The 22,670-nt window shown below is 39.1% G+C and overlaps 1 protein-coding gene across 3 annotated transcripts in view; it reads left to right on the forward strand.

Annotated features, from left to right (window-relative positions):
- The window catches only part of TAB3 (TGF-beta activated kinase 1 (MAP3K7) binding protein 3), a 44,185-nt gene that overhangs the window by 13,370 nt on the left and 8,145 nt on the right, over positions 1-22,670 (forward strand). The window contains exons 2-6 of one of the 3 annotated variants that reach the window (XM_054628184.2): positions 12,390-12,577; positions 15,557-16,688; positions 16,833-17,006; positions 20,055-20,215; positions 22,335-22,428. In XM_054628184.2, the coding sequence (XP_054484159.1) occupies positions 12,476-12,577; positions 15,557-16,688; positions 16,833-17,006; positions 20,055-20,215; positions 22,335-22,428 (1,663 nt within the window). In that variant the 5' untranslated portion in view covers positions 12,390-12,475. Of the gene's footprint in view, positions 1-12,389; positions 12,578-15,556; positions 17,007-20,054; positions 20,227-22,334; positions 22,429-22,670 lie in introns of all 3 variants that reach the window. The other 2 variants (XR_008533845.2, XM_054628183.2) reach the window with 2 other exon arrangements.

Raw genomic sequence — 22,670 nt, forward strand, 5'->3', positions numbered from 1 at the left:
GCTGTGTGAAAGAGCATCCACCTCCATCATCACAAAATGCTCAGCTGTATGTAAAAAGTTACATGTGCTCCAGCCAGGAGTTGTGTCAATCTCATCACTTGGATTTGAAATTTTCTGGCCTGGTGTAGACCAAGAAAAATAAACAAATGTTATGACAGATGACCTGAATACTGCCAACCTGCCTTTGCAGGCAGTGTCATTGAGTTGAGTAACTAAGGTCCAGACTGCAAACACAGCTTTGGTTAACCTACCAAGGTCATGAGTTAAAGCCTTTGAGAGAGAGCTAATGTGTGGGTTTTAGGAGGAGTTTGTGCTTCTGTGTAACTATAGCTGACCTATGAGTGATTATAATTCATTCATCTTCCAATTTAATTTTAGAAAAATAAAGGAAATTAGAATAAATGTTGGAAAAAAGTCTGTTCAATATTGTACCCAGAGTGCACAGAAGAGCATGAAAGTTATTTGACAGTATGAAGACTGCTGCATTATTAGAATAGAATATTCTAGCCATAAGTATTGATTGTTTTTTCAAATGTACAGTCTTTGGATACTGAGTTGGGAACAGAAGAATTTACCAAGTAGCTATTAGATTTTTAATTTGGCAGAAGCAATGAATACAAGAAAAATAAATAATAAAAATATATTAACAAACATATATACAAACGTACACACACATGTATACATATAGTGAAAAGGTGTCACTGCCCATGGCACTGGGTTTGGATCTAGGTAATCTTTAAAATCTCTTCTGACCCAACCCATTCTGTGACTCTACCAGAAATTAATTTTGGTCATGAAAAGGTTTAATGTAGGTGGCTGCAATTTTTCAGCTGTTATCTGTAGTTTCTCAGGTGTTACACCCACCTGGTTTGGAACTCTCTGTAGGAAGAGGATACTCTAAAGCTTTCATTAAGTAAAGATACTGGATACACTTCAAGGTCTGAAGCTGTACAAGAATTTTGGCAGGACTGCATTTTAGGATGAACAACTGTATTCATATTTTAGTCTTTCCATTATCTCTTTTGGCTTATTCCATTTCTGGCCAAGCTGATAGAACAAGTGAATCTGAAATATCAAGGCTTCCTTACAGAGATTTGCTGTTCAAGCAATTCCATAGACAGGACAGCTACAGCTTTATCTGAGTGTTGATTAAACACTACCTTACATACCAATGCTTCCTGTTCCAACAGATGTAACATATGGAAAGCTTATGGAAAGAGGGGAAACAGCTTTCCTTTCACCAGAGTTCTCTTTTTTCATTTTTTGTATCCCATTAGTATTTTTAATAGGTAATGTTGAAGTTAATGTAGAAAGAAAGCATTTCAAAATGTCTGCATTGTGTAGTATCTATGGCACATCCCCCCAGAAAGTCCATCTGGGGCTAAGATGAGATAAAATAATGTTAATAGAAGATGATTGTGGTCTGATGTTGCAGAAGCCGTCTGTTGTAGAAGCAGCAATGTAATTTTAAGGTATTCTTCCCTCTCTGCCCCAAAAGCAAAAGAAAGAAAAAAAAGAAGAAAAATATGTAAAAAGCATAATCTAGGGTGTAAATGACATCTCTATATATACATATAGAGCTCATACACGTACATGTCTGTACGTAATTATGTTGTTGGCTGATTATTTTTTATTTTACAGCCCAAGGATATTGGGCACAGCAGTTTCTGACTGTGGCACATGGTCGAGCACCTCTACATGTACAGGTGTGATCATGGATAACCTCAATGTGTCAATGTGTTATACTGCAGTAAACATAAGTAACATTAATAGAACATGGTATGTAACCTCTTTATTATGTGACTGTCTTGCAACACTCCCATGAGCAGGTGTTCATGCAAAGACTTGTCAGAAGATACCACAGAATCAGCAAGGTCCATGTTAGATTTCCTTATGTTAACAAGTTCTGGAATGATAGAAAAGACAGGCATGCTGTGTAACTTGTTCATTGTATTTTATAGCAATTATTCATGTCAAAGAAATTTACACAGTCAGGCCACCAAACTTTAATTCTAAACTTTAGAAATGGAAGTTGATGTTTTCTGCTGTAGTGTGTATGGTTCATATTTTTCTGTCCTGCTGTTCTGTATTGACTCCTGTCCATTGCTTTTTTTCTCTGTCAACTTTCTCCCTTTTTGTTCCTGTTTATATGTGCTTGTCTGCTTCCCCCCTCAGTTTCATGTGTGAAGAGTCATGTCCTCCATCAGTTTGTGTTTGCTGGGGATCCTGGCAGGTGGTTCTGTCATCCCCTCATTCTGCTTCTTTCCAATCTAGGGGTTTTCTTCTAGTTTCAATGGCCAAGGTGAGGAGAGGCTGGTGGTCATCAGGCCAGACAGTGCTGAGTGTTTTGCTTCCCAGTGCCATTTTCTCCTTTCTGAACTGGCCATGCTGGGTGTAGAAAGGTAGGGAATAAAGTGTGCAGGCAGTCTGCAATTGCTGGTGCTTTTTGCAGAGTTGTCACTTATATGGGCTCTTAATAAACTTACACAGGTCACTTGACTTGAAATTAGTGGTAGTTACAGTCTCTCCTGTTTCTGCAGGAAAAGGAATACTTCTACTTTATGGTGTAAATATACTTTGTGATCATTTTCTCAATGATGCAGAAAAATGTAAATGTTTAAGACAAGGTGTGTTGTAGAAAGCTTTGATTCAGTGTATTGAATTTAGAGTATTTTCAAGATTTGTCATAGAAGAATTAATCAGAGACTTAACAGAGAAACTTGACTGCTCTGTTTATTTTAAACTGTTGTTTGCAACACTACTATGGCAAACGATCACAAAAGTCTTATGGGTATTTCAGAAGCAGGAAACCTGATATTCAAACAGTTGATTTAGAACTTATGGCCTCTTCTTTCTGCCTTGGTAGTTGCTTAATTCTAATACTTCAAGTTTTAATTAAAATAGATGAAATTTTCTGTGGTAGCATAAGCAATTAGGTTTTATTTTTCAAATTTTATGTTATTATAACTCGTCCTATTACTGGATTGCAGCATGATTGACTAAGTGAATTCAGATTTTGTAGTTACTGCACAGCTTCAGCTCACCCTGAGAGGATGGCCAAGCTTTTTTCATAAAATTGTTTTCCGAGCCACCCAAGTAAAAAAAACTGGTTAAAAATTCAAATAGTTTAGCCCAGAATGTGTGAAGTGCATTGGTGTGCCTTTTATAGAAGTATCTGCAGGCTTAGACAATCAGTGTGTTGCTTTTACTCTGCAAATGAAGCCTCTTTCAGATTAATTGATAACAATTGGTTTGTTTAGAGCAGTTATTTTTAATAGGGAGAAGCCCAAGTCAAAGTGAAAAAGTAAAGAAAAGTGAGGGGCACATTTAGGCTGACTTTGTGACTAGCCATTGAAACATGTAACAGCTGATTTATGTGTGTAGGTAACACCAAAATTTTACAAGCTCAGTGTGAGTAATCCAGATTTGGTGGGTTTGTTGTTTGGGTTTTCTTAAAATGATTTCTCTCTTGAGACTTTTTGCAGCTTCTGGCTTTAGTGAATTCTTACTGATCTGAAGTCCTGCAAAAGTACTTGCAGTGATTAATTTTGTAGAAGTGTCTTGTGGAGAGACTTGTATTTTGACTTGTAAATATACCTTAGGAACAAAGCCTGTTCCGAATGTTTTACAGGTGAATTCAGTACTTAGCAATGAATTTGTCATGCAGGAGTAGGAGTTAATGCTGAGAATCACCTTGTGTAGGAGCTAGTAAGCATCTCAGCCTGGAACAATATTGAATTCCTGTTGTGCTTGTCAAGATTCAGACTGGTGTTCTGCAGATAACTCAGTGTCCATAACAATAGTTGGAGACATTGCTTCTTTGAGAAGTATGAATCTCAAACTTCTGAGAAGGAGGCTCACTTTCTCAAACAGATTGTGTATGAAATGATATTCTAGTACTTTTGCACTTTGTTAGCTCGGTTCTCTCCTGTATAAACCTCAGCTTCTAGTAGTTGCTAAACTTGGAAATATGAATAGCAGACTGTACTTAAAAATGAAGAAAAGGCTGAAGTTTGTGATCCATGGATTTACAGTAGATTTTCTCTAATGCTTTATAGTATGCAATCAGTTTCACATTTTCTTGTATCCTTTCTGGCTCGTTTTGTTTCTCAGAACAGGATATCATTACCAGAAACTTTTTGCATCATCATAAAACTGCTTTTATCAGGGCCAACACAGAAGTTGATGAATTAAGAAATCTGACAGTGTACTCTTCCCTGCAGGATTTTTCCCTGCCACAGCCTCATTTCACAGGTGTTCAGTCAGAAATCATAGGGCATATGTCCTTGTAAGAAAGGCAGTTCATTGTTCTCACAGCTTTGGGTACTAAGTTGTGATACTTGTGCTACTTCAGAGTTATCTCTGAGCTGTACAGACTCACTTGCATTTGCAACTTGTAGTTGTGCCTCATGTTCTGCAGGGCCCTTCTGGAAGCTGGTGTTGGTGGCATGGGAGCATCATTCCTGAGCTGTCCCCCTGCCTTGGAAACTTTCTCTTCTGTAACTTTGCTCTGTAGTGAGAGCTGCTTCTACTTGCTCGCTGGAGTGAGAGAACCATCAGTTCCTTCAAAGAATTCACTACTGTGATGCAGCTTCTCAGTGTATGAGAGGCTTAGAGGAAAGATTAGGGGAGACTTTTTGCCAAGGTCTTCATGACAGGATGAGGGGCAATGGTTTTAAATGGGAATACAGTAGGTTGAGATTGGACATAAGGAAGACATTTCTGATGAGGGTGATGAGACCCTGGAACAGTCTGCCCAAGCAGGTGATGCTCTGTTGTTAGCAGTGTTCTGGGTCATGCTGGACAGGGGTTTGAGCAGCCTGATCCAGTGCCCCCTCAGCTGGGCTTTGGAACTGGGATGACCTTTCAGGGTCTCATCACAACCAGATTGTGCTGTGACTTACTTAGCAGAGGAATTACTGGCCAAGAACCTCTTAGCTACTTGCCAAAAGGAGTATAATTGTTCCAGTTAAGTAGTCTTCTCGTTATAATTCAGTTTTTACTATTTCCCAGTGTAATGTAGTTATTAAAAGTAAACTCTACTTTGTGGAGGTTTGACTTGTATATGGGATTGGGATGAGTTTCACCCCTTTTGCTTCCAATGCAATTAAATAAATTATGTCTCTGTATAAATGTTTAGTTGGAAAATTCAAGCTTTGGATCCCTCATTGCAAGGACTTTGAGGTGCTGGAGCATGTCCAGAGAAGGGCAATGGAGATGATGAAGGGTCTGGAACGCAATTCTCCTCAGGAGCAGCTGTGGGAGCCAGGTTTAGCCTGGCCAAAGAGAGATGGAGGCCTCAGGGGTGACCTTATTGCTTGTTTCAACTGCCTGTTGTAAGGAGGTTGTAACCAGGTGGGGGTCTGTCTCTTCTCCCAGATAAGTAGAGGTAGAACAAAGGAAACTGGCCTCAAGTTGTGCCAGGGGAGGTTCAGGTTGGATATCAAGAAAAATTTCTTCTCTGAAAGAGTGGTTAAACATGGGAACAGGCTGCCCAGGGAAGGGTGGAGTCACCATCCCTGGAAGTGTTCAGAAAATGGGTAGACATGGCATTCAGTGATATGGTTTAGTGGGCATGGTGGTATTCAGTCAGAGGTTACACTTGGTGATCTTGAAAATCTTTTCCAACCTTAATGACTCTGTGATGTAGCTGGAAGAGGGAAAACAGTAACTGTTTTCTGTTTCCACCCCCTACATCTCTGCTGATGCACTGGTTAAATGTTTCCAAAGGCCAGGATACTGTCCATGTACTGAACACTAGTTCATTTCAATGTTGATGGCCCATAAGGATGGCAGAGTGTAATTAAAGAAGGGAAAGCAAAGCAAATGCCAAGGCACACAAAACAACACAAAGCACATACTTAAGAGGGAGCAGTGATTGATAATGATTTTTTGAATTTTTGTGTCAGCCTGTGTAATTAACATGCTTGTGCACAGGTTACAGATTAAACCTTTTTACGCTTCAGTCATGTTTCTAGGCAGTGTCACTGTTCATCCAGAAATGGGTTTCTGTCCAGGTTTCTGTTACCTCAGAGGTATAGATTGTTTTTGTGTGATACAGACACACAACAGTGTATCACAATATTACTCATTTATAGAGTCTGTGGAAAGAGTTTCAAACATGGATGAAACTGAACATTTAAGTTTAAACTATTGAGAAAAAAAAACTCCTAACAAGTGAAGGAATGATTTTGTTGCTCTACACTCCTTTTTTGTCTGAGATGATAATATTCTAATCATGCTGACTTTAATGATTAACGTTCCATTTCAGTACTCAGCTGTTCTAGGCCATCACATGACACATCTGGGTAACTGTTGTATGGATAAATGGGCAGGGATATGGAATTGTCAGGAGAGCTTGTATAACTTTACCAAAAGAGATCAATTGGTCAACAGTGATAGCTTGTCCCCTTTATTTTTAGTTTCATTCTGCTGTATACCTCTTTTTTGTGCTTCACATTGCCTTCCTACCATCCAGGGGTTTTATGGTCTTTTCCACAAGTGAATGACTGTTCATCAGAAGACAGCTTGCCAAACCATGAAGCTGTGGTTTTACTGACACAGCCAGTCATTCAGAACAGTGTCAGCAGCATGCTCAGCTCAGCTTTAAACGTTGACTGCTTGTATTTTGCTTTGTTGAACTTTATAAGTCTGTGTGAACTGACAAAATGTCTTTAAGTTCTGTTGTGTCCTTCCTACTGTGTGAAGCAATACAGTCCCAAAGATGTGGGATGTATAACCTTGTAAATAAAGAAAACTTCTCTTAACAAATAGGCATTCTAATTTCTGAGGTGGAAAAGTTGTGCCTAGCTATATATAATCCTAAAAATTATTTTAGCTGGACAGTTGCAGGGAAAAATAATCTTTAGGGTTTCTCTTATATCATGTTTATACAGTGAGTGTGTGAATGAAGATGGTTGTGAGGAAAAATTGCTCTTGGCACTGTTAAAACACTTTAGTTTCTTGTATTTCTGAGATTTTAAGGTCTTCTAGCTAGCACGTTTTTGTGACGGTGTCACATTACCATAAAGTCATTTGCCTGCCTTTGCTGCAAGAGCAATCCAGCGTTTTAGCTGGATTGATGTAAGTGTTGTAATATTTGTGGGATGAGTTAATTGTTTTTGCTTATTTGAATGGTTAAATAAATGCAAACTTAGTGTACAAATCTGTTGTCTTATTTTTCAGTATTGGAATTAATAGGTTGTGATGATTTTTAACAATTGCAGCTAATGTAATTTTCTACTGCAGGCAGGCACCTTTGAATTTAAGGTAACAATGGTTCTAGAGGCTGCTCAGGGATTAGAGGTGGGATTACATGATTGCATCCGCAGCCAGGTCAGATGCTGAGCATGTTTACAAGGCTATAATTGATGCCTATTAAATAATAGCTATGTGTGGGATGGGATGTTAAAAATCACGTTTTTACATAGTTAATCCTTTGTGTGAGGCAACTCAGTTTGAATTTTTAACTTTAACCTTAAGTGACATGGTTCTATAGAAGCTGATTTACAAAAATGTTGCTCTTTAACAGCTTTTCTGCTTGCAGTCACTGTAGGAAGCACCACAATAATTATATACCTTAATATCTGCTTGAGTACAGAAATACAGAAGTGGAATTGGAATGTGATGATGCAGTAATGGCTGAAATCATACTTATTTGTTAAAACAACAGTAGTAGCTAAAGCCCCAGAGATACTAATACTCAGTCTAATAAAGTGCTTTCTAAATATGTTGTCTGAGCTAATTAGTCTCGTCTTCTCATGTGTTACTGTTGGCAAGCAGTGCATGGACAGTATCCTGGCCTTTGGAAACATTTAACCAGTGTGTCAGCAGAGATGTAGGGGCCGGAATCATATCACTCACTAGTGATAAAGAGCTGCTGCCTGTAATCAGTTGGTCTGACACAGTGCTCACAAAGAGTTTTTGTAGAGCATAGTGTTAGTATTACTTGGATGGTGAGCAAGTGATGGGGAGTTTGAAGTGTGGTTTCAGTTCTGACCTGGTATCTGGTGGTAGCACTGGGGCTCAGCTGACAGGCAGCTTTCTTGCAGTGCCACAGCATGGTCTGTGCTAACTCCAGTATTGACAGCACTTGGTAAAATCCCCATTCTGATTTACTGCTGTTTATACAAGAACAGCTTCTGCTTTTGTTACAAATCTGCTTCAGGTGAAGGTGTCCTCTTGTCCACGGCTTCAACAGATCAGATGGGTAACATGTGCTGAAAGGAGGGAGGTGGTGTGGTGTTCTTGGTCCTGTGTCCTTTTCCCCTTTTTACCTTTTCATTTTCCTTTACACAATGGTGTGGTGTTCAGTGGCTATGCATTGTGCAGAGAAAGCTTGTTAAACTAGTAAAAAGTGTTTGGTTTGGTTTTTAAACTGCTTTAACAGGTCAGATTAGTACAGTTGAGTTGACTGAGGGTGAGAAGAAAGGTGGAGAAAGCTGTTCAGTTTTATGTGAGTTGTAACTATCAGGGAGGCTGTGAGGGTGGTGAAGGAAGGGTCTGGAGGAGCAGCTGAGGGCTCTGGGCTTGCTTAGCCTGGAGGAGACTGAGGGGAGACCTCGCTGCAGTTCCAGCTTCCTCCTGAGGGGAACAGGAGGGGCAGGCACTGATCTCTGCTCTGTGTGACAGTGACAGGACCCGAGGGAGTGGCCTGAAGTTGACTCAGGGAGGTTTAGGTTGGGTATCAGGAAAAGGTTCCTCACCCAGAGGGTGGCTGGGCACTGGGACAGGGAAATGGTCACAGCACCAAGCCTGGCAGAGTTCAAGAAGTGTCTGGACAGGGCTCTCAGGCACAGTATGATTCTTGGGGCTGTCCTGTGCAGGGCAAGGAGCTGGACTTTGATATTCTTTGTGGGCAGCTTCTGACCCCAGTATATTTATGATTCTGTAAGCTGATTTTTTATTTTTGTGTTCTGCCTCTTGATTTTTTTCTTCTTGCATTTCAATGCCCAACTATTGTTATAAAACACTTAACAATTAAATGTAAATTATTAAGGCCTAAGAAATTGTCTTCCAGGTAGCCTGTTTTCTGGAAGTTCACTCAGGAATTAATTGTTCCATACATAGTAATTGTATAAGTGCACATCAGTATGTAAGTTATACATTTTCAGATAGTATTGATTGACATAATTAGTATTTATTGACATAATTTAGTTTCAATTGGATCTCATTCCTGGTGATTTAGGTGTCTTTATTTTAATTGATTTAGTGCTTCAGAATGACAGTAGCAGAATAGATTTCCTTCTCTACTTATTTGAACAGATCTTGGGGAGGATCAAGACTATAGTAGTTCTGCTTTTTTATTTTTTCTTTCAGAAAAGAGGCATCAGTTGACTGATGGAACTGTTGGTTGTTTTCTTAACTCATCATATACACAAATGGCTTAAGGAAAAGATTAAATGTATATATCATATGGACATGTAAAAGGTGTGAAAAGGCAAATTATTCTATTTCTTTAGGACTTGAGTCATGGTTTGCTTAATCCCTGAGATTCATTCAGTGGCTCCTGAGGTCAGCTCTGCTTGTTAACCCAGCAGGACCAATTCTGTGACAAGATGCTGTGGTTTTGCCATTAGAACTGCTGTGTATTTAGCGCTGTTAATTTATTCCATCTTCATGAGATACTTTCCATCTAGAGTTTGCATACTCTCACCTCTTTCCTGAAAGCTGCAGATGAAACATCTTGTTTTCATTTTGACTTTATGTTAGTTTTTGATGCATTGAACTTTCAGTAATTACAAGGCTGGTCATGTAAGGCACCTCAGTGTGTCCCTTAGCCTGTGAATGCTGTGGGAGAAAGTCTTTGAAGGATTGCTTTCCTAGCGTGTTGTGGCTCAGCAGGAGTTCTTGTCTAAGCATCTCAGCTGTGTAGCCTTTGCTGTAAGCCCTTGGCTCTCTGAATAACTTGGTTCTCTGCCTGCCGTGTGCTGTGGAGCAACATGGGAAGTGGGTATTGTATTCCAGCCAGTTCGTGCCTGCTTAGAGTGGAAAATGTGCAGCCAGTTGTAGTCAGGTCAAGTAGAATAAGCTGAACAAAATGCTGGACAATAAGTAGGACAAAAGGCTGGGTTTATACATAATGACAATTGTAAATTTTGTGGTATTGGCTAGGGAAAAGAAAAACCAACAAGTCTTCACAGTAGCTTAGCAATGTAATCCAAGGACTTCAGAATTACTGTGTGTTTGTTCGTGCTCCCCAATAGTTATTTTGAGTCTCTTGTAGGCTTTTTAAGGCTATCTGTGTAAAGTGTAAAGGCTGGAAGCTTCAACTCCTCAAAATAAAATTGGAACTTTGTTACCCATTGTGTTTAGAAGTTTGATAAAATGCGTAGTTGGCCAGTAACTGCCAGTTACTTTGTGTTATACCTCTACTCACCACACATATTTGGGAAATGTTAGAAAACAAAAAGTTAACTTCTGTTATTTTAAAACTGTAGTAGAAAAACATTGAATTTGTTGATGGTGGGTCTTCAGTTCACGTTACATTTACAGTCACCCATGTTACGTTTAAACTTTTATTTTAAGAGAGAAATTATGCAAAGGCTCTTGCCCATGCAAATGAATTTTTTTTAATTATTAACTTCTGTTTCAGATGCCATCATTTATTATTCCACAGAGGTTTTAACTGCAATTTATTCTGTTAGGGTACTCCTTCATTACTGCATTTCAGCTTTTGCCTCCTGGGATAAGGAGAGTTGTCTAGAAACACATAGAGCTTGATTGCTGTCAAGTTTTCTTTGAGTATTCTTGTGATGTTCTGCCTTTCAGAGTATAATGTTTGTTCGTCATTTACAAAAAAAATTAGGTTTATAAAATATCCCCTATTGTGAGTGTAGATAGGACTTTTCTGCTGGAAACTGCATTTCCTTTTAAAAAAAGCATTCCTGCAGTGAACAGAAATGAGTTGTGATGTACGTGCAAGTTTATTGGGATATTTTTCTAAGTCGCTGGAAGATAATTCACATATCTCACTGTTCTTTAGACTTGTCTCATTTATCTTGAAAAAGTGTATGACATGGCAGATGTGATAGTGGGTGCTGGAATAATGAGATGGGACAGAGAGGGACCCTTTCTATGAGCACAGGTGGTGTTCAGTGAATGCTGATGGCAGCTGAGAGCTGTTCACATGCAGAGCCACACATCATGGACTGGACTTGACTCCTGCTTTTTTTACCCCTAAAACTTTAACCAAAGATGTTTTTTACCCTAAACCTGACACTACTTTTCTTTGAAGATACATACTCTGTTTTCTTGCCTATGAAAATAAAGAAACTTTCAGAGGAAACTGTTGGAATTTTAATGCCTAGAGGTGTGTGTGCATTTGCTGGTCTGTTGTGCTGCTGGAGGCTGCTGGAAGTTGAAATAACAAATGAAAAGCTGACTGAGTACCTGTGCCATGTGCCACCCCCAGCTGCACTGAGGTCAAGATAAGCATGATTTAAACTTGGGACTTTGGGTAGATAAGGTATTATTAAACACCAGCTCTGCTGATATCTGATTTTCATTTTCTTTTTGAACACAGCAGTGCATTCTCTACAGTTAGGAATTCCACTGAGCAGTAGTGTTGGAAAGGTTTTTGAAGCTTAGCAGCGATAGATGTGTAACAGGGGCTGTGTCAAGCAGCACCTCATGCAAAGTTTTTGTGAATCTTTCCTTAGACATCATCTGCCTTTTGGTTACTGCTGTGATCATGAGTCACAAGCGCAAAAAGCATTTGTTGACTCGGACTGTGTTTGCCTTCCAGTAGTCCTTGGGTATTGAAGTTCGAGTAGAATATTTTTGTTGTTGAATACAAGAATTTTGGTTAGTATGAATGTAACAGGTACTTCACAAAAATCTTACGTAGATGCTTCTCTAAACCTGCAAAGGGCTCTTTAAATTCTGTGTAATTCTTATTCAGTTTCCCAAAAATTGCTTCCAACTTCTTGGATTTGTAGTGATGTAAAGACAAAAGAGTTTGAGCCCTGTTAATAGAGTAGCTACTTTGTTTTATTTCTATATTGTAAATAAGATATCTGTAATTGGTAATAACTTCATTCTTTTTTGCAGACTGTTCAGAATTTAATTGGGAGTAAATATATAACAGTTCTATTTTATGCAGGTCACAGTAATTAAAGTCACACATGGTGCTACAGTGGGACTGAGTAAAGACCTGAACTAGCACATTCCAGTGCAATGCCATATAGACATACCTGTGGTATGTTAAGTGTTTTACTATTACTATTTGAGATTATTCATTTATTATTTATGATTATTCCCACCCTCTCGTGTTTAAGCCGTTATCTCTCTTGGTAGTTCAAAAGCATTACCGTAGTTTTTCTACACAAGCAGTTTGGGAAGGACAAAGAGTTGTGATGGCTTAAAAGATGGTGTTTTCTTTCTTACAGAAAATGCCAGAAGCCTCAGAAGACCACAATCACTGGAAGGCCTGTTGACTTCCGTTCTCTGGTGATCTGAACATCATCCATCTGGCATGGCGCAGGGCAGCCAGCAGCTCGACGTGCAGGTACTCCACGACCTCCGGCAGCGCTTCCCTGAGATACCTGAGGGCGTGGTGTCTCAGTGCATGCTCCAGGTATGGTGAACACTCTGTGTGGTTTATTTGGGCACAAACTATGAGTTCAGTATGAAAACCCTTTTTAGTAGTACATGTGGAGCATAGATTTTCATTCTCCTGGTTTTATTTTGAAAGGTTGGAAGACTCCACTACTTGCGTTTCTGTCTTGTCTTTTAGGTACAAAAATTCTGTCATTCTTCACTTAGGTTTATGGAGGTTATTTTGCACTGATGTTTTTTCCTTGTCTGTGTGACCTGTGACTGTATGCATATGGATAATAAAGAAAGAGGCTAATAGGATGTTAATTGATGATGGCTACATAAATAATATACATATACTGGAGTAGGTTTTAGTAAACACTCATCCTTCCAAGATAAGGATCTGGACTTAGCAATCTGACTGTTTTCCCCCTTCATGGTATCTTTTTCTCATGGCTCTCCAGAGGTTTAGTTGTACTTCTATCTTTCTAGGTCAGGTGGTGGTTCTCCTCTCTGCACTCCTTTTCCTTTCCATTTCATCCTTCCACCCTCATCTCAAATCAGAAATTGGAAGTGATAATAAGTCACCACATGTAATAAGTAGTGGTCATCTGGGAATACCTTCAGTTAATGGGAGGAATCAGGAACGGAATAGAAACTTGCAAGGTCTGGTTTGGCCTTGTGTGGCCATGGCTGAGTTTGGAAGGCTGTACTTGCCTCCTGCCTGTCCCTGGCAGGTGAATAGGTTTACTTAGAATAGGGATTGTATTTTTTGCATTTTGTCTTCTAAACCATACAAATAAAAATTAATTGCTTTCAGACAAATGTAAAGCAGGGGAAGTCCTTCAGTTTAAAGCTTTACTTATCATGGCAGTCATATCTTCTGTACTGTTAAGTACACAAGCCTTTTGATAAACTGTGTTTGTCATAGACATTTTTAAACTGATCAAATTAAAGAATCCATAACACTGCAGAAGCATATGGTGTTCTGTCTATTATATGGCATTCTGGATAGCTAGTTAACTTTGCACAGCAAATACTTGTTATGTTTTAAAGTATAGATTTTGCTTCCAAACCCACTTTCTATTTTAAAGATGTGTAGCTGATTTCTAATAGCCATTTGCAATAAATGCTCTAGATTTAAATCAGTTTGGAATTTTAGACCTGTCAAAAATTGAGGGTCCTTTGAAATGAGAAATACATTCCATACCCTGGAATGTATTCCATAAAATCAAATCAGAGCCTGTCCTGTGTGTGTTCTCTTTACCTGCACCCTGACCAAGTGACCTACGGAAACTGAAAGCTCTGTTCATGAAGTTCTGTTTAGATGGCAGGTGGCTGATGGTAGTGGTTCACTTTTTTTTGAGACTGCTGCCTTGGCATTGTGGTGCTGATTGTTACTACAAGGTCTTGTTTCCTCATATTCTGGTCTTAAATTTTTAGTGCTATGTCTGGACATTCCCAGTGATCAATGATGTCCAGAAGAAGAGCTCAGCATGAAGGGAGGTTGTCAGAGAGAAGTGTCTGTAGAGTGAGAGCTGTTCCTATTTAAGTGCTGCACTCTTCTGTCATGTTTAGTAGTAACTCTTCATATGAGAAGATACAGAATATGCAAGCTCATCTGATAGTGAAATCATATAAAATTTTGGGAAAATCATCTTCACTCTGGTATTAAGACTGACTAGGTACAGTCCATGAAAAAAGAAATGTAATATGACTTCTCAGCCAGTGGCTATTGAAAATTGTATTGCAAGGCAATATGTGTATATATGTAATATATGCATACAAATTTATATAGTGATAGTGATTAAAATAGAAGTGCAGTCATTATTAATGTCCATTCCTTAGAATGGTAATTTTAGCCCACTTAGGAAGGCAGGGGTGTATGTGCACGTATAAATATGTACACACTTGCTGTGGAAGGAGGTGCTCTCTGTCACAAAAGGTACCAGTCTTGGGTCATGTTTTACAAAGTTAGGGTGCTAAGGGCCAAATTCATTTGAACTTAAAGTGAAATTTCTTTTCTTTAGCTACTATTGAAATTAAAATCTGAACCACAGTTGATGGAGGCTGTTACATGATAAAGTGGGGAGAAAAATAAATTCACCATCTGGAACACTTTCTAGTGATTTTACTCGTTTGGAAAAGCTATCATTTATGTTGTTCTTTTTACAGACTACATTAAGCTAAAATTAGTGGAGAGGGCAAGACGGGAAACGGAATTCCCCATATATTTCTCATTTGATTCATAATTTATTGTCTGTATAGTTTCAACTGCCAGCACCACAGAACAAATCAAACATTTTAAGGGGTTATTTGGTTTCTCACTGATGTATGAATAAACCTTTTTTAGCGTTAAGCTTGAAGTTCTTGAAGGCAGTTTAAATTTGGTTGGAATTGTAATGTTCTTTATGGAATCCCCAAGACTTCTTCAAGCAATACTTTGACTTCATTGTTAAGGTATTAAATACTGTTCTACCAATAAAAGCAGGTTTAAAATGTTGGGGTTTTAAACTTCTGGGTGAAGAGAAATAGTCAGGTAAACAGTAAACTGAAAGTGAAAGCAGTAAACACTCAGATAAACATTGAAATGTTATCTGCATTTTTGTTTTGTATTTTCTGAGTTCGCAATTTTGATCTAGTTTATTTTGATTTGTGTTGTTACTTGTAGTTAACAAGTAATTAATTGTACAGACTTGTTCCTTGAAGAACATGCAGAGAGTTGTAACCATTGCTTTCCTAAAACTGGACTTGTGGTTTTTTTGATATGTCATAGTGTAACTAGTGTTACCAGAGCATTTTGCCAGATGCAATGTGAGCTATGTTTTAATCTCATACCATGTAGTAAGTATCATCTTTATTTCACAATACCTGTGTATGAAACGTTACCCTAGCTGTGTCCAGGCTGGGCCTGGTTGTGGCCTCAGCTGAATGTTGAACACGGAGTGCTGGCTCTTTCTGTGCTCTGTGACAGTAATAGGTGTCTGTGACAGTAATAGGTGTCTGTTCTTGCTCCTAGAACAACAATAACCTCGATGCCTGTTGTCGAGCCCTCGCACAGGAGAGCAGCAAGTATTTGTATATGGAGTACCACAGCCCTGATGACACCAGAATGAATAGAAATAGCCTTTTGCACATTAATCTGGGTATTCATCCTCATACCAGCTATCACGCGGGGGATGGAGCTCAACTTAATGGTGGTCGTACACTGGTACACAGCTCAAGCGATGGACACATTGACCCGCAGCGCACGGCAGGTAAACAGCTCATTTGCTTAGTCCAGGAACCACATTCTGCTCCCGCCGTCGTGGCAGCTTCTCCTAGTTACAATCCATTTTTCGTGAATGACCAGAATAGAAATGCAGCTACTCCTCCTCCACAGCCACCTCCACAGCCATCTTCCATACAACCAGGAATGAACACGTCTGCTATGCAAGGCCCTCCCACGTATATGCACATACCTCGGTACAGTACAAATCCCATTACTGTTACAGTATCACAAAACCTCCCCTCTGGACAGAGCGTACCCAGAGCTCTACAAATTCTTCCACAGATTCCAAGCAATCTTTATGGGACTCCTGGCTCTATTTATATTAGACAAACATCTCAAAGTTCTTCAGGACGACAGACTCCTCAGAATACACAGTGGCATTCATCGCCACAGGGCCCAGTTCCACATTATACTCCTCGTCCTCTACCTGTATATCCACATCAACAGAACTACCAACCTTCTCAGTATTCTCCAAAACAACCCCAGATCCCTCAGTCGGCTTTTCGATCTCCACCCGCATCCCAGTGTCCCTCTCCCTTCGGCTCTCCTCAACACCAAGTTCAGCCTCCTCAGTTGAGTCACCAGAGCTCACATGTTTTCATGCCTCCTAGTCCTTCCACTGTCCCACCCCATCCATATCAGCAAGCATCCCAGACTTTTCAAAAGCAAGGTGGTCACTCTGTATCGTACCTTCCTCCTTTTGCTGGACCTAGTTTATCCAAAGGTTCCATGAATAAAATAGAAATTACAGTTGAGCCACCGCAAAGACCCGGGACTGCAATGAACAGAAGCCCTTCACCTATAAGTAATCAACCATCACAACGAAACCAGCACCCGCTGTATGCAGCTACTACTCCTCCTTCAAGCTCTCCATCCAGAGGTATGTCAGGACAACCCAAACCTCCATTTAGTGTTAATCCAGTATATATTACCTACACTCAACCAGCTGGACCTGCAGGTGCACCAACACAGTCTCCTCGGGTAATGGTATCTCAGCCAAACCCAACCATTTTTAAAATCACAGTAGGTCGAGCACCGACTGAGAATCTTTTAAATTTAGTGGACCAAGAAGAGCGTTCTGCAGCACCAGAACCTATTCAGCCTATTTCTGTAATCCCAGGATGTGGAGGAGAAAAAGGAAGCCATAAGTATCAGAGAAGTTCTAGTTCTGGATCAGACGACTATGCTTACACTCAAGGTAAATGTTTCACCCTGCAAATTGTGGTTGTTGTAAAATCCATTTTCAGTTTGATTTTGCTGCTTAGTGAAAATTTTTAAACCTGTACAGAAAAAATAGAAACTGTGTCAAAAATCAGACAGTTTTTTCTGATTTCTTTTTAAGTACTGCCAAATTTCACTCTAATACATAAACAATTTCTAAGGGTCCTAACCTTGCTGTTCTTCTCATGTTAGGGGACTTTCTTAAAACACTGCAGTTAACAATGATAAATAGTTTGTTCATGTACTGTGTGTCAGTTTTGTCAATTCTGCATTGAAGAACTGGGTCATAAATTTACATGTGGATTTTTATATTGTTTTGTATTTGTTCCATATTCAAGTATTTTAGAACACCTGGCTTCTGCATTTGGTTTAGATTGAAGAATATTAAGTTAAAGAGAAGAGAGAGAGATAAGAATGCAGCTAAAAAACCTTTGTCAATACAAGTATTTTTTTAAAGGTAATAAAATAATTATTTTGTAGAACTTAAATCAAAAGTTCACTTCTTCCACTTAGAGTTTTCAAAGAGGAAGAGGAGATTGGGAGACAAATTTTAGGATGTGTGTTCTGTTGCACAGGGATAAAACATAGTTTTAATATATAAATGAAGAATTTGGTAAGTCAGTAAAGAAAAAAAAATGTAAAGTTAACCCTGAGCTGAAAACTACTTTTCTTGGAGTAATCTGCTGTGTAGATTTGAAACATTTAAAATTGAGCAAGTGAAACAATCTGCAAGCATTCAAACCAGTGATTTGGATAATGACAGAATGATTACCTGCAACAGGTATTTTCTGGATTTGTGTTTGGAAAGAAGAGTCTATTCCTCTGTTGTTCCTTCTAGCCTTTGTTTTACTTCAGAGAGCTGAAGTGAGAGCTTATAGTGCTGCTCTGTAGTTCTTGATTTCTTATTTCACCTACTGCCTTTTGAGCTCTTCTAACTCATCAGCAAAGCTGTTTTGTACCTCGTAGACCAAATTAGAAATTCTGTAGACCCAATTCTTCAGTAAAAATGAATGTCAGTAGGTCTGTAACTGAGGCCTTGTGCTTTGTTTGGTAGTGTTGCTATTACAGCTTCAGTAGAGGTTGTCATTTATGTGAGAAAAATGCAAGTAGCTTCATCTAGCTGTGAAAAACATGTTCTGAAATGTAAGACCTGGTTTTGCCTTTGTGCCTTCCACTAGATTTGTGTCTCTGAAAAGCAAACCAAATAAAACTAATTAGCATATGCTTTTGGGGGTGTTTGCATTTGTGGCAATACCTACCAGAGTTTTTTTTAATTGCTGCACTCTGAAGACTTGATAGAAATAAATTGTAGAAGAATAAACATTTTATTCTTTACTACCATAAAGGAGTCCTAGAAAAGAGTATATTTAACAGCTTAATTTAGGGAACAATTTTCTTTAATTTTTGCTGGAATGTGAGCCATTGTAAAAAGTGTAACCAGAAATTCATTCTACTTTCTGTACTTTGCTTCTTTATAATATGAGTCATATTTGATGAGTTTTACTAGTGTACAATGTGAAGCTCTGAAATGTAGTCACACCATCTTTAGTTGAAGAGATCACACAGAGACAGGGTATGGTAACAATAGTGGAAAATCATTCAGTCTGATATCTGTACTTTTTTTCTTAATTCTGCTTGCATGACTTATGCTACTTGAAAAAGTAGAGAACAGTTCTGTTCAATAATTTTGGTGCCTGTAGTGTAAAAACACCTGGTGTTATTCTTGGCTAGGCTCTTTGGTGTTTATTCATTGGCCATGAATTGGTGAATCCATACAAAATCCAAATTAGAGTGCTACATTTTTGTGTGGAATGCTGATACCTGCTTCTAACAGGTTGGGGTGTTCTTCTTTTGCAGTAAGTTGCCATGTTGTTACTTATTTTTCTAATTCTTTTTAGCTCATATGCTAATACTCTTGAATAGTATGTGCTTTTCCTTTGCCTTTGTTGGATGGAATGAAGAAAAGGGCAAGTTCTGGCTGTGACTTTTCATGAAGTATCATTTTGCAGGTTCTACAGCTTCCTTCCTTTGAGCATTGTTATATGAGCAACATGTTTGTCTGAATATACACATATCAAATGTCTTTTTTTCTCTGTCCTAGCAGACTTCAATCAGGTAAAACCAGCCTGATCAGAAAGGATTAAGCATCACACTGACTTGGCCAGCTTTGCACCATGATGAAATACTGAGAAATACTCTTCTTTATGAAGCTGAATATTATCTTCTAGCTAGTCAAAATTCTTTTCTTTGATTCTCTGGGAGCCCAACAGCAGTTTGTGACTGAGAGTCATAAATTTCAGTACCATGATGAAAATGAGGGAGTGACTCAACAGCAGAGAGAGGTTGGAGATATCGATCTGTTATAAAATTAAGATCTGAAGCACCTGAGCTGACTCAACTATTTATTTTCTGGATTCTGTAGTTTATTTTGTTGAAGATCCATAGTTTTGCCTCTGAACCCTTAGGAACTTACAGTATTGAGGATTACAATATTTCCTGAAAAGCTAAAACTACTTAGAAGTCATACCACAGTTTATAATAGTAATGAAAAAAAACAAATTTGGGACTGACATTTGGCTAATGTCTCAGGGCTGGTGTGTCAGCTGCTGTTGAGCTGCAGGTATGAAGTGTGTGTTACCTCCTGATCTTACCTCTGGTATATTTTTTTTTGTCAGTAGAGTATTAATATAACTAGGTTGCTGTTTCATCCTGAGAAGCTGTCTCCTTGTACAGGTGCCTTTGTATTTTTGAGACAAGAAAGACCAAATGCAAAAAAAGAAGCTTTGACCAAAATGGTAATAACAACTTCAAGTTACTGTATAAAATGTGTTTTTATTCTGGAAGAACTTTGTTCTAAATTGTAGTTCATTTGGCATGAAAGCATCTTCACACTGATATTTGGCTGCATGTCTGCAATCACCTTTTTTTTTCCAGAAGGGTCACTCATGAATCTTATGCATATGTTAAGAATTCAGTGTTCAGGTTTTTATGTGCTAGTAACTATTTCTTCTGTGTAAAACATTAGCCTTGCTGTTACATCAACGAGCAAGGATGGAGAGATTAGCAAAGGAGCTGAAGCTTGAGAAGGAAGAGCTTGAACGCCTGAAGACTGAAGTCAATGGCATGGAGCACGATCTGATGCAGAGGCGGCTTCGGAGAGTCAGCTGTACAACTGCAATTCCCACAGTAAGCAAGTTGTTAGTATTTTAATTCAACATACACATTTATTTTTTGTGTTTTGATTAAACCCAGGTACTGTTCAAAAATACTTTCTGAGTATAAAATCTTCAGTCTTTGGTGACACTTCAAGTACTTGACTTGTCATGAGCTAATTCTTGTAGTTGATGAAATGGATATGTGTGCAGTTTTCTTGGTGTTCCCAACAAAACTTCAGAAGGTTGTATGCATGCACTTTTGTGGACCACAGAACTGCATATACTTGGTTCCTTAACAACCAATAAAAGTATGTCCAAGTCTATTCAATAAGCCTTGGCCATGTAGAGCTTGGTGTTCATGCTGGAAGGTTTACCTTTTGTTTTTAAAAAGCTATTTTATTGTTTGAGTAGTTGCTTCTCATAGACAGTATTTCTCTTTTGGTATGTGCAGGATGTGCCAAATAACTTTTCAGTGGCAGTGTTGCCTGAAATAGTTGAAACTCTCCTTTTTTCATTGTTGATTCTTCTTATCTCTGTGACTTCCACCTGCAAGTGACTCTAGCCCAAACATGTGTGTGGCTCTGATAAGGGAATTCATCTGGCTGAAAAATAGCTTCCACTGTGTGTAGTTGTTAAGCAGATCAGCTGAGACTTACTGGCTGTATTGACACAAACAATGCACACAGGTGTAGGCTGGAAGGCACAGAAGGGCTGTTGGCTGCTTTGCTGTGGCTGTTCTATGTCTCACCTGTTTCAGGGCAGCATTTGGCACAGATGAACCTGGGAGAAGTTCAGAGGCACTGAGTGTGCCAGGATGAGGTTAGGAAAGCCAGAGACCAACTGGAGGTGAATCTGGCACAGGATTTCAAAGACCAAAAGAAAGGTTTCTGTTACTGCCTAGGTGACAGCAGGAAGACCACTGAAAATGTGGGCTCAGCAAGTTGGGGGGCATGGTTATGTAGGACATGGAAGAGGCTTGAGATACTGAATGAACTTCTTGGTTCAGTCTTCACAGTCCATCAGGAATCCCAGGTCCCAGAGACCCTGGGAAAAGTGTGAAGCAAAGAAGGTACACCCTTAATGGAAGAGAATCAGGTCAGGGAATGCTTAGGCAAAGCAGTCATACACAAGGTCATAATCCTGGATGAGATACCTGTGGGTGCTGAGGGAGCTGGCAGGTGTCATTGCAAGGCCACTCCAGGTACTCTTTGGTTCATTAATGGTGGTTGGGAAAGTTCCCAAAGGCTAGAGGAGGGCAAATATCACTGATGTCTGCAAGAAGGGGAGGACCCAGGGAACTGCAGGTTGGTCACTTTGATCCTTGGGAAGGTGATTGAGCAGCTAATGCTACTAACCATTTCCAGGCACATGAAGGACAAGAAAGTGGTCAGCAGCAGTTACATAGATTCACCCAGGGGGAGCCAAGCTTGGCCAGTCTGGTAAACTTCTAGGATGCAAAGCCCTAGATGATCTCCAGAGGTTCCTTGCAACCTTGAATATTCTGTGATTTTGTGACTGTGATGCTGGAATGTATTCTAGGATAAAATGTGTTAGTGATTGATGCTGCTAGTATTAAGAAAGCTTTCCATTCCAGTAACTTAGGGTTTCTTAATGATATGCAAATATATGCACTTAAATAACTGATTATGCTGTTAAAATAATTGCAGTCCTTCATCATTGAATGATTTAAATATACTGAGCTAAAAGGTTTGGCTTCTTGGAGCTCCTTGGGTTGATGCAAATGAATAAACTTTTGACCTCATTCTGTTATAAGCAAGTAATAGTTAATGTGGGCTGCAGTTTGTATTCTGTTTTTTATTATCTTGATGCAGACTCAAGTAGCAAGTCATCCATTTATACAGAGTTAAGTAATGTATGTGGTTTTATAAACTTGAGCTTAGCTATGTCATCTTACTAATGAATTTTAATATTAAGTAACTTGTCTGTTTTCCTCCTCACATACCAATAGAACAATGTTTTTTGAGGGCAAGTGAGTTAGGAATAGTAGGCCAGACACTTGGACTTCTTTCAGTGCCTTATCTATACTCAGTTTTTAGTAAAGCTGTTAACAAAGATATAGCAATGTTATTTCTATTTCAAATAAGATGTTGACTTTCCCACAATTACTATTTTGGGATGTTTCTTTCTAGCCTGAGGAAATGACCAGATTGAGAAGCCTCAACAGACAACTCCAAATAAATGTTGACTGTACACTGAAAGAAGTTGATCTCCTTCAATCTAGAGGTACTGAATTGATACTTTTAAAGAAACATCATTTGGATGTGGTCACAAATGTGAGTCTGCTGGAGGTTAGGGAAATTCTGCAGGGGCTCTGGACAGGTTGGACCAATGGGCTGAGGCCAATTTTATGAGGTTCAAAAAGTGTCATAACAACTCCAGGCAGAGCTACAGGCTGGGGGAAGAGTGGCTGGAAAGGTGCCTGGAGGAGAAGGAGCTGGGGGTGCTGGTCAGCAGCAGCTGGACAT

The sequence above is a fragment of the Agelaius phoeniceus genome, chromosome 2, assembly GCF_051311805.1.
Source record: "Agelaius phoeniceus isolate bAgePho1 chromosome 2, bAgePho1.hap1, whole genome shotgun sequence".
NCBI classification, from domain to species: Eukaryota; Metazoa; Chordata; class Aves; order Passeriformes; family Icteridae; genus Agelaius; species Agelaius phoeniceus.